Source organism: Hyposmocoma kahamanoa, unplaced genomic scaffold (genome assembly GCF_003589595.1).
Source record: "Hyposmocoma kahamanoa isolate Upper Pololo Valley unplaced genomic scaffold, ASM358959v1 92, whole genome shotgun sequence".
Lineage (NCBI taxonomy): Eukaryota > Metazoa > Arthropoda > Insecta > Lepidoptera > Cosmopterigidae > Hyposmocoma > Hyposmocoma kahamanoa.
Window position 1 is genome coordinate 15,547,092 of NW_020654748.1, and position 12,572 is coordinate 15,559,663.

Genomic DNA, 12,572 nt, shown 5'->3' on the forward strand with positions numbered 1-12,572 from the left:
GTCACGGGCACGGCACTGATGTGTGTGTGATAGTCCTTAAGAGTACGAGACAGCTTCTTCTTTTTTTAAATGTTATGGCCCCATCGAAGTAATGTAGTTGAAGTATATTGAGTATTAACCTCTTTGGTTAAATGTAAATATTACTCAACCTTTTCTGTATTCAAAATATGACATTCACTTTGAATATGATAGTTGGTTTCTGGCAAATTTAACCCAAATTGAGTACAATGTACAACGCGTAATGGAAAACAGGAACTTATTTATATTTATATTTGAGGTCAGTATGTGATCAAACCACATGAATTGCAAGCGATACTCTACTATATAAATCGTATAAATTGCATAGAAGTAAAGTCAATGTGTAAAATTGTATTGCTACCAATGATCTTGTCGCCACTCATATGACTACAAGAATATGTTATTGTGCCACCCCTGAATAATTATCCTAAAAATTGAAAAAAAAACGTAAAAATAATAAATTAAAATAAAAAACGCAAAATGGTCAAAACTACGCGCACGTCGTCAAAAGCGTCCTTGAAAATAGAAACTTATAAGAAAGGACTACAACCAACTAAGGCAACCACTACACCTCACCCAATTTGCAAGAAAGACCTAAAAAGCCGTCGCAATACACCCGTCCACGTCGTCATTTTGGCTATGGAGGCATTGAATGGACGGAAGCAGGGAGTACCAATTGAGAAATTACGCACATTTATTGACAAAAATTTTGAAATACCCTGCAAGCGAAGTGATGTAACTAAAAAAATTAATACAACAATAATGTTCGCTGTTACTGCGGGGATTCTCGAAAAGCGCCACGGCTTATACTATCTTATATCACCAAAACATACTAGGTTAATTTTTGACGGTTAATTTACTAATTTAACATGTCTTCACAATACTAATAATATTGTTTATATTGAGATTGTCGTTAAATAATGTAGTACACGTAGTCCTTCTTTGCAAATAAACTTGTGTATTTGGTCATAGTGTTTTTTATTAGTTTTTGCGTTTGTAATGCTTGCGCAAACGATCCAATCATGTTTGGAACTAACACGACGGAAGCTTGGTATTCTTGCAGTTCACTGAGATAGAAAACCGTTGGTTTGCTCTCCTTATTTTATTAAAAGCGCATTAATACGTCTTTTTGAATTTGAATAATGGACTTAGGTGCTTTTGTAATCATCCTTTGATGACGTCGCCGTTCTTTTGGTTATGCCAAGTGAAAATCGGATTTCTTAAGCAACAGTGGTTTTATAAATTACATATCTCGAGACGTCTTCGTAAAAATTAGACGACTTCGGCCAAGAAATCAATTAATTATACATACCAATAAAGACACCTAGCGTATACCCAAAAAACTTAACATTGGAAAGTGTTTAATTTCAAAAGTTGCTGCATGTTGAAACTATCAGACCCTCAGTAAACTAAAAGTACATCCTTACTCAAACTCAATATGCAACTTTTCAACCAGGTTCTTGAGTGTGAAGAAATGGCTGCTTCGCAAGAAACATCAGATTGAGTTGGCCCGGAAGCGAGGTTGGAAAGGTTACTGGGTCTGCCTCAAAGGTACCACACTATTATTCTACCCATGCGACTCGCGTGAAGGGCGCTCTGTGGAGGCAGCGCCTAAGCACCTCATCATTGTGGATGGAGCCATTATGCAGCCCATACCCGAACACCCCAAACGTGATCACATATTCTGTCTGAGCACTGCGTTCGGCGATGCATATTTATTCCAAGCACCATGCCAAGTACGTATTTTTCTTTTTATTATCTTAATGTTGGTAATCGACACACAAACGAACATAAAATAGCTTCAATTTTTCGTAGGTTGAGCTCGAAAACTGGGTAAATAGTATACATAGTGCCTGCGCTGCAGCATTTGCTAGACACCGCGGCAAGACTGGGACACTCCATTTACTTCAGGAAGAAATTTATCGCCTCGAGAAAGCCATCGAATCCGTAAGTACAGTTGCAGAATGAAAACTCTAAAAGTGGTTTTAACAGAAAATTTGATGTAAGGTTAATATCATGCTAGGCAAATGAAATGTGCTGAAACATAAAGTGAACTCTCCTAGATTTATGCGCCGCTCTACTCTAGCTGCGCATTGCATCGGCCTGAACCAACAAAACCATTGTTTGACTGGCACGAATCTCCATCTTTGTAAACCAATCCTAGCTTTAATAACATTCGGCTCTATAATAGTTTAGCGTAAGGATCAATTTCGAATGCCTTAGAGTGGCGGTTCTCATTGCTCACATCAAGTGTACAACGTTGCGAGACGAAAAGCATTTCTCATTTATGTAGACAAATTTATTGCTCGTTCATACCAAGCTCGTCGAGAATATGTAAACTTCTTATTACCTCGCCATAAATTGATGTCGGCTGAGGATGCAGTTTAATGAAATTTAAAAAACATAGCTGAAAATAACGGTGATTCACAGTGGTAGCAATAAATTGCCTACACAATTTCAGACTTTACGCGTTATGATTAAACAGAAATATAGCCTACTTCTCTCTTTCCAAGATGCGAGCCATCACACCAAGTGTTAAAGGAACGAATTCAGATACTTGGTGAAAATATATTATTATAGGACAGACGTTCTATGACCCATCACCGGAAATTGTCTTCAAGAAAGACCCTCCATAAATTATTACGTGATGATAGGTGTTTTTTCAGTAATTGTAAAGAGTGTTTGGTGCCGGATATGAGTAAACTGCTGGGTATTAAAAAGTGAATGAAAAAGATATTACTTTTATTATAGTGTCTAAAATGATGATGTATATTTTTTTAAAGATAATCGCAAAATACAAATAATAATCCGTTAAATACATATGCTACAAATAGACAACAAATGAAATGAAATTTATGCAAGGAGAATGCGATGTGGTAGGGAGGGAAACAATGAAGCAGCGGGGTGTGAGAGACGGGAGTGCGGTTCGAAGCGTTACTCTTGTAAATCTCGCCAATTTCTGACCCGCACCGACTGACCACAATACGCATCAAAGCCTTTGTGGCAGTTTCCCACTACTACATGCTCACTGGTCACCACATGCAAATATGCGCTCTGATTCGTAGCAGCTGCGTATTTGCGATTAACTGTAACTGTGAATAAAGGAAATGGACATTATATGTATATCACATTTAATCATTCATGTCATTCTATGTATCACGTGTAATAATAAAATGATTCAATAAACATCATTGCGTCGGCTAAATTTTAAAATCTCGTTACTCCCTATTTGGACGAAATCCCTTTTTTACTCTTCAAGTGCAATATCGGGCAATTAAAGCTTAAAATTTAATGTGTAGACCTTTTTTAGTTATAGAATAAAGGTACAATCATGGATAGTCATATAATTATTTGTAGTAGGTAATTCTATTTTGTTGTGCCTACTTAAAAGTTCACATCAATGGCGGTTACGAGGTTTACGAATTTAACCGACGATTGGCTTTTTCACTACATGTATATTATGTAGGGTTGGAGATTTAGTTATCGAGATAAACGAACCTTTCTAATTTAGGGATTTACATTCAAAATGTAAAATCCTTACGGAAAATGTTCACACTAGACAACGTAATTAAGGGCCAGACACAAGGCAGCGAGTTGGGATGGGAACAATGTATTTTATCAGCGCGATAGTTATCGTCAGGTGAGACGCGCTTATTAATATTCATAGCACACGTCATCCCTGCTGTAAGTTCAGGACCGCGTATGCTATTAAAATTACATTACACGCTCTATGCTCTATACTTTTACTAGTAAAACTGTTTTCAGCGCTAACTTTTAACAATTTCTCTAAGCGTGTAGACGGTAATGTAACGCGTGACACTTGCTACATTAGATTGAGGTATTTAATGAGTCATAATTAACAAAAAGGAGCCATATTTGAAGTAATTTGATTAATGCAGTGAATAATATCATCATAACAGTATTATATACTGCAATAATAATGTTTAGCGAAATGTTTGGACATCAGCCAAATACGATCACGTAGTTCACAAATAGTTTATTTTTCGAATCGTGCTTAGCTATGAATCGGATGTACTACCCATACAACGTGATAATAAATAATACGTCATAAATACCGAATTGCTGACTTGAAATAAAAGAAAGTAATGTGCTGAATTCTGATTTACACGTATCGCAAACACTCTTAATATATATATAATATGTATATATAACAAGTACATTTACATCAAACGTTTTTTATTAACTTAGGAGATTGCTTCAAACTTAGTCTAAAATTGACTATTTCATAACTGGGCATAAGCACGGTTCACCTTCTCGACCAATCATCTTCCAGAGGTTTACGAATCGCTTTTAATGGTCGGAGAACACGAGTGCATAAGTTTTAATTTCACAGGATCACAAGTTGAAGCACATGGCTGACCTTCAGTCGTCAGTGGTCTCTGACCCGGAAACGCGTGCGCAACTTGCAGTTCAAATGTTGCAGTGGGAAGAGAACCTCGAGCGGTTGCATTGCGAACAGTTCCGCTTGCGTTGCTATATGGCCAGTTTACAGAGTGGCGAGTTGCCTAATCCCAAGGTGAGTCTAACCATAATCTTAGTTGTATGTATTTAATTTTAAATAAAATGCAACAACCACGGAAAATCCACCCGTAGTGCAAACTGTAGAACTAAATTTTTGCTTATTCTGCTATATATCACTGCTCTGGAATACGAGACACCAATATAAAATCCATTTGATTAATTAATTTCAATATTAATCGATCCTATGTGACAGCTTTGTGTTGTACCTGTGTCGGTAAAAAAAATACTTTTATGTGATACAAAAACGCAAATAGAATCCCAAAGAAGTCGAAATGTCAAGGGATTTCACCAGTTGACAAAGAAACGTATTGACAGCGAACGGATTTGTGGTTTCATGTATTTATGTATATCGCTAGTATGAGGCAACGCAAACTGGTGACCCTTGACGACCATTCGATAATAAGACAGAAATGAAAGTGAGAGTCGGGCCTCACAGCCCTGGCAGAGAAAGGGAATTTGTTGGCACCGTTGTCAAATTGATAGTTCCGCCAACCGAACGGCATGCCGGTCAGTGCAGAATCTGTTACACCATGACCCTTGTCACTGTACAACAAATTACTTTGTACATTCAGGATGTAGTCATCAAGAATCCCATAACTCGTAAATCTTATTCGTATTACTATATTAGATGCTGTTCTTTGAACTTAGTCGAATAAGATACTTTTTTTGGGTGAAAGTGCAGTAGTTTTGTTACTCATAGCAATTTTTAATTAAGGGGTTTTGTTGCAGTCGTTGCTAACTCACGTATCACGTGGCACAAAGAGCACGCTGAATAAGTTAGGCGTCTTCACGGTATCTTCATTCCATGCGTTTATTTGTGCTCGATCGCCTTCATTACTGAACAACTTACTCGCTGGAAGAGGCGCTACCAAACGAAGGGCACCAAATTTATCTCGATCCAACTCGGGTTCAAGCAGGCGATCCATGCAGGTTGGTATTAAAAAAAAAGACGATTGATCAATTTTTTGTTTATAGATTTGACGTAGATTTTTAAATAATGTAAAAAATATGTCCTTCCTGTAAGACGTTTTATACTACTTTACTTTTACTTATAACAACAAGCAATTACGCACTGTCGTTAATAAGCTATTTCTAGCCGTAAGAGCATTTATGACGACAGATAGAAATTATACGCCGTCACACCAAAGTTAACGCTATCGGGGACTACGCCTCGAATGCTCTCCGTAACTAATGGACCTTTCTATCGACCATTTATCATCCTCCCCCATTAACAGCAATCTTTTATAACGCTCACATACGACTAACGCACGTAGACTTGTTTTTAACTTCGTTATTTTCGACGATGTTAATAAAGTGAGGCATGTTTATTTTTTCCGTTTGAACCTGGCGTTCGAAAACGACGTTATTTATATAAAAATAACAGGAATAAAATCGAGTACGTATCTAACATTACGTACTACTCTGAGCTATTTGGAAGCAAACCAATTTCGAAAAATCTATTTCGTTTCAACCGTCCAATAATATTCCGCGTGTGAAGTATCAAAGTCGCAAGTCCCACTGGACCTTTGGAAAATGTCATAGCATCGAGCTAGCATCGGTGTTCCCGACGATATGAAAAATGTAAATGTCACCACAAACGTATTTGATAATGTACGAAAATTAATAATATTGAAATACCCTCACAGTCGTAATATTTCAGTGTTTTCATCTAGTTTCATTTCATTTGTTTTCGGAGGGTTGAAAAATGGACTACATATACGGATATTGGAATTCTCGTAATTGCCTTTAATGCAAATGAAGCAGTAGGATTACGCAACTGGAGTGGATTTGAAAACGTCGGATTGGCGTGCACCCAAACTTGACGAGTCTTTAATACACATTCCGTCACGAAAAAAGACTATTACTCTACCCGTTTGCCTTGATTGCCTATCATTAAGCACTCGCCCTTGCTCCTTTAACAAATTGCAGCTAATTGTTATTAACAGTTTAGACTGACTTTTCCTTATTCCATCGTATTAGTTAAAAGGGAGTTTACCAGTAAATAAGTAACTAACTTTTACAAATTTAAGTAGGTTTTCGGCTTTCTGTCTATTATCATTAGGTTTGAACATCATTAATAAAGGTGTTAAATGATTTTGCCTTTATATATAGGAGAAATGAAACAAAAAAATAGTATAAAGTAAAATGAATGATATTTATGTATATAGATTTGTCACAGATGGCGCTACCTAAAAACACCAAAAACAAAGATCTGCAACAAGCACATAGAAACATTCGTAAGATCCGCTGGTTCGTTCCGTGGTTTGACACGGTGTGCTGGAAGACGTTGGTTTGAATCCAGCCGGATCGAAGGAAATTTTTCTTAGTGTTCAATCTTTGTATTAATAATTTAAAAAAATAGATTTGGAAAATAGCATTTATTAATTCAAAATATGCACCCATTGTCAATCTTCTTGTTCTCTTGTAACACTTCTATCATCTTACTGGAAGCTCATTTATTATATGCGGTAAAATAGAGGAAACCGGGAATCCACAATGTTTTTGAAATCATTTTGGGGTGCTACGCGGGAAGTTAATTGCTTTTCTCGTAGATAATTATCTAAATTCACCAACATCGCGCAAATTGGTAGTCCATAGAGGACAAGTCAAGTGAGTGAAGGGTGGTAAAGAGATTTAATCTGCAACTCCTATAAGAGAAGGAAATGTGTTCGGCAGTATACACTCTGGTGCTGTAGCGTAAAAGTAACGATGACGATTGGTTAACTTACCTTCGCTGTTCCTCGCAACTCTTGTCATCATCGTCCAATTTTCTTCAACATCATAATTATACCAAATATAAGGGAGCTATGGTGGATTGCTCCTGGACTGGATCACCAAACACTTACCAATAATTTTAAGCGGATAAGTTTCTTTTTTGATCGGTTTGTGTCATAAAAAATTCATTTTTCATCACATGTAATGCTACGGTCTAATACTCATTTATATTTGTGTCGATTCTTTAATTCAGTGTAGGTTACCGTAGGAACCTTGGTTCTACGTGTCTTACTCATTGTTGTTCGGGACAATTCGTGAGGTACCTGTATTTCTAGTTTTTTCTTTATGTTACCGATTTTGCGCAAATGGGTCTGTATTACGGATACAGTTACATCAAATCAGGCATGGTTTGTGTGGTGGATCTGCTCTTCTGCTATTATAGCTTGTCATTATTTACATGCTAAAATGTCCACTGCGGATTCTGACATACCAAAAACTCACACTCCATTCGTTAATTGTATCCATTCTGTACACCTCGTAAAGGTTACGTGTCGTTTGCGCTGCTATAGTGCCACGTAGGATCAAGTACTCAAAAATTTCATGAATCTGATTATCCGTGTATGTTTTCATAGGGTATGCAAAATTAACCAAAACGAAAACAAACGAATAACATCAATGTTTTGAATGTAAACACTTGAGATTATATTTGAAAAAAGTTTCTAAACTGAATCGACCACTAAAACACTTATTAAAAAACATATTTTGAGTTCAAATTGTCCAAAACATTAGAACTGCAATTTCATACTTTATTTCCTAATACACTCTTCATTGTTCAAATGAGTCAGGTTACACTTATTTGTATTTTCGAATACGTCTGTGAGATTAAACTCGTAGATCCAATTTTAAATCCATAGAGAGGAATTTACATCGCAAAAACGGAATCGCTAATTTCTTGGAGCGGCAAATTTATTAACTCGTCCCCGAATATCAGTAAGCAATATACTAAGTTCGATAATGGTTATAATGCAACAAAACAAAACTTGGGTGCTGCTCATTTGGCCGCGGGCTGTTCGGAGGAACTGTCGACCGAGTCAAAGCGTAGCTGGCACGCCTAAGCAAATTGTATGTCAGCTTTTAGGGTTTCCGCTCCCAGAGGACCCTATTCAACTCGTCACTGCGTCCGTTCGACCGTTTATCAATTCCGTAGCTCTAATCCGATGTTATTATATAGACACTTTTGATAGGACCATCGTGCGCGATACGGCAATACCCAAAAGTATTTTTAGCATTATTGAATTATTGTGACTACCTACATCAAAAAATATTTTTACTCTAAGGCGCGTGGGAAGACATTAGATTATACATCTTTTACTTACTTGAAAAATCTTAATAATAAGGTAATTTATAAAAATAAAATAATTTTATTTTTAACATCCCTGTGTATCTCGAGCACCTGATCTAGGTGCTCGAGACAAGTTGACTTTTCGTCAATAAATAATAGTTAATTAAATCCAAATCTGCTTAAAGTAACTCGTGACTCTTAGATTGTTTCTTAGAAGTAAACTATCAACTGACAGTCTCAGAGAATAAGGGTACAGGTGACGTCGTAATTCCTTGAAGCCGGGATATCCTCGCAACAAGACAAAAGACAAGTTAATTTTGAAAGTTTGTAGCCGAGAGTGCCTTTGTGGAGCTAACTGCAATTATTATATCGCGGTTGGGTAAGATTTCGCCAGTAATTAGTCGTGTAATACAGATGTCCCGGGATGAAGGTGAAGCGGCAGTGAGGGTATCTCTTCCCGAAGGTACGACGGCAACGGTGGGTGTGCGTGAAGGCATGTCTGTGGAAGAATTTCTGGCAGCAGCTTGTGCACGGCGCACGCTTAACTCACTCGAGCACTTTGTCAGAGTGAAGAAACGACGCGACATGGAAGACCACAACTATTTCGTACCGCCTCGCACCGATCTCATAGAAACTTACGTGAGTACGCTCACCTTCTTTAATGTGACAGTCTAGTTTCGCCACGTTTCCCCACAACTTCTGTCAACATAGAATAAGATCATATACAATTTAACTTGGTAGTACGATTGAATTTTATTGTCTTTTATATTCTTTGTTTCGAAAAAAAATATTTACTTTTATGTAAACTTCATCTTACAGAGTTCATTATTTGTACTTCAATTGATATATTTCTTATTAACAATTTAGTGTGACTGTAAATTCTATTTTACATTATTTAAACAATGTGATTGTATCTTTCAAATGATACCAAACAAAATTTCATAAAAGATTTCAAAATGTAGTTTATGATAGATGGCCATCTAGCAGTAGTGTGCTTTTATGCTTACTCGACTCAATCTAAGAAGGTCTTTAGTGCATTGTTGTGCTTATAAACAGGGACAGTAATTAAGTAAATGACGCTCCCATATCTCCGGTACAATTCCCAACGGAACGATTTATTTAAAAAACTTACAAAATTTACATTTTCACGAGAATCCGGCGAACGATGCTCTGCGTTCCTTGAGACTGCTTGTTAAATTATATAAAAACAACGTGACACGACAGGCGCGGGCTTATTTTTAATTAAATCGTTTCACTGCGACACATGAATACAACTTAGTGAATACATATAATGTATTTATTATTAAAAAAATGTTTTGTGTCCAGGCCGCATGTGAGTAGGGTCTGACAGCACGTACGTATATTCCGTCACCGATTTTATTCTACCTACTGTCCGGTGTATGGGGATATCAAAAAGTTGTCACACTCGCATTGTCTTGATATTGAACTACTATCTAGAAGTTAAATACTCTTTTGGTATTTAGTGTAACTTTGAGTACCACAATTAATTTTGCACGCATTGTTTGCACTGTGATATTTTCTAAATATATAAAATGCTAAAAGATGTGAGGATGGGTTAAATATTTTTGCATAGCGTACGATTAATGTTGATTAGGGTCAGACAGAATAGGCTTCTATGCACGCATGGATATTTTAAAGTTTAACCCTTCGGACTTGGTACATACGCATTGAATAAATAATTTATGTTTGAAAGTGAACAAATTCGAATAATTCAGGATAATGTAATGTAAAGGCTTATTAACCCAAAGACGTCTATAGTTAATTAGTTTTTTGGTGCAGGCGCTAAGTTTTGTTACGAAACATTCTACTAAAAAGATACAAGTGTATTAAATTTCGGGTTAGTGAGTGTGACAACCACAAAATCACGATTATATGATATACGAGTATGTTATAATCATGACTATATCTCGCATTCACATTTCTCTCCACTGTCGCTGTCTGCCATCTTTATAGCACGTTTAAAGAAGTTGAAAAAGATTCTCATTCGCGACTTATACGAACTTTTGCTGGATTTTACAGAATGTTCTTTTAAAAACGTACCCGTCGTATTCAAAGTAATCTCTGTTTAAAAAGTTTAAGTATTGTGCGTGCTAGTATTCTCATGGATTGGAATAATTTTGTACAGTTGCACACACATGAGGTGGTGGAAGTGTGCGCAAAGATCCTGTACCAAGTGGAACTACAACGAACAACGCTAGAACAAATGTGGGGCTTTAGTGTGGAAGCCGAGCTCATCGAAAACGCGGAGCGACAGGACGAGCTGTGCTGCTACGTCAGTCGCGTCGAGGATAAAAGTCTTGGCATGCAAAACGGTACGTACCTGAGGAAAACGTAGCCATTGTTTTGAAACCGATACACCTAATTTGGTGGTGGTATATTGAAAAAACTGCGTACTGTTTTTTTTTCGTTTAATCCTATTGTTTGTTTTTTCTCATTATTCCTCTTCAAAAAGGTAAAATAAATATTCCGAATACAACTGTTTTCTGTGCCAGGCATAATCAAAGGCGACGAGATAATGGTGATCAACGGAGCGATCGTATCCGACCTAGATATGATGTACTTGGAGAGCGTGTTGCAAGAGGAGCTTGCGCTTGTCATGATGATGAGGTATTTTCTCGTTTTACTTTTTTGATTTTCATGTGAATGCAAATCCGCCGATCGTCAACCGGGCTAACAGCTGCTCGTTAATCAAACGACATTCACTCGTTGAATTCATTTACATAGAATTAGAATATTCACTGCAGCAGAAGTTAAAATCTGAATAAAAGCCTTGCTCTTTGTGTGCTATAAACGAATGAGGGTAAGTAGGAATAAAATAGGAAGCCGGGTAGCAGCGTAGCACTTAATAAAACGGAAGTTAAAGCGCGCTGGTGTGCCGGAGCGGGGTGGAAAGTCTGTTCATCGGTGTTTCCCGCCCTTATACACCTGACCTTTCGCGACCGCGACAAGCTTACTGAAGCGCCGCAATTGTGCGGTCGGCGCGACCTACATACTCCCTCGCTCTGCAGCCCTGAGCCGCCGGCCCTCGTTCCAGTCTCGACCATTATGAACGAGGGCCGCAATTGAGCCTCTCGACGTTGTCGCGCGTGAATTAATGTTCTCCAACAAACGTCATTTCAAAAGCTCTTACGACATGATATCTTTGTTGTGAGTTTATCACGCCGTTCACATAAAGCCGTCTTTATTCTCCTGTTGCGTGAATTGTGCAATTAGTCATAAAGTTGTTGAAAATAAATTAAGTAGGGAACAATGATTCCAAGTTATTTCCCCCTTTCCTGAATGCAAAGATAACAAACTTTCTATTTTAGTCTGTTTATAGCGAAGGCAAACAAACCATAACATATTTTATTCAGTGCTTTGTGAAAGGAAATTGCTTTCGTGTGTTAGATTTTTCCTCTGCAAATACAATAATGTTGTCTTGTATCACATAAACGAAATTTGCTAATTTTGTTTCACTGGGCTTGTTGACTGCTCGAACAATTCGTCATTGACGTTTTAACACATTTATTCTCACTGAAGATTGATTATATAGATTGCAAATTGTGAAATAGGCAGCAACTTGTAGCAGATGAGCAATTAGGACCTTGTGGTAGGTCATCGCGCACGGAGCCACCGGAGCTGAGCGGCGTGATGCGCGCGGCCACAGACGACATAATCGATTCACTCGTGTGCCCGCCACCACCGACCGACCCGCCAGTCATCTCCGACGACATGATATCCGGCCTCATCGTGCCAGCGCCTGCTTGGAGTGAGTTGATTGCTTATAATATCTTAAACTGAATTCTTGAAGAGCAATTCTCAAACATTCATCTTGAAAAACGTATGTCTCAAACTGCCTTCGCACCTAAGTTCATTACAATAACATTGAATGCAATTAAAAACACTTTCAAAAACACAATCACTTTCCTTACACAATGTAAACAAACAGGAGCCA

General features: G+C 37.6%; 1 protein-coding gene across 7 annotated transcripts in view; it reads left to right on the top strand.

The window, feature by feature from the left end:
- LOC113236782 overlaps positions 1-12,572 on the top strand; it is a 116,297-nt gene that overhangs the window by 86,176 nt on the left and 17,549 nt on the right. For all 7 annotated transcript variants that reach the window (XM_026472951.1, XM_026472955.1, XM_026472953.1 and 4 more), the window contains 8 exons: positions 1,475-1,754; positions 1,834-1,965; positions 4,373-4,555; positions 5,290-5,490; positions 9,032-9,256; positions 10,764-10,950; positions 11,131-11,245; positions 12,232-12,386. In XM_026472951.1, coding sequence (XP_026328736.1) covers positions 1,475-1,754; positions 1,834-1,965; positions 4,373-4,555; positions 5,290-5,490; positions 9,032-9,256; positions 10,764-10,950; positions 11,131-11,245; positions 12,232-12,386 — 1,478 coding nt within the window. The remainder of the gene's footprint in view (positions 1-1,474; positions 1,755-1,833; positions 1,966-4,372; positions 4,556-5,289; positions 5,491-9,031; positions 9,257-10,763; positions 10,951-11,130; positions 11,246-12,231; positions 12,387-12,572) is intronic.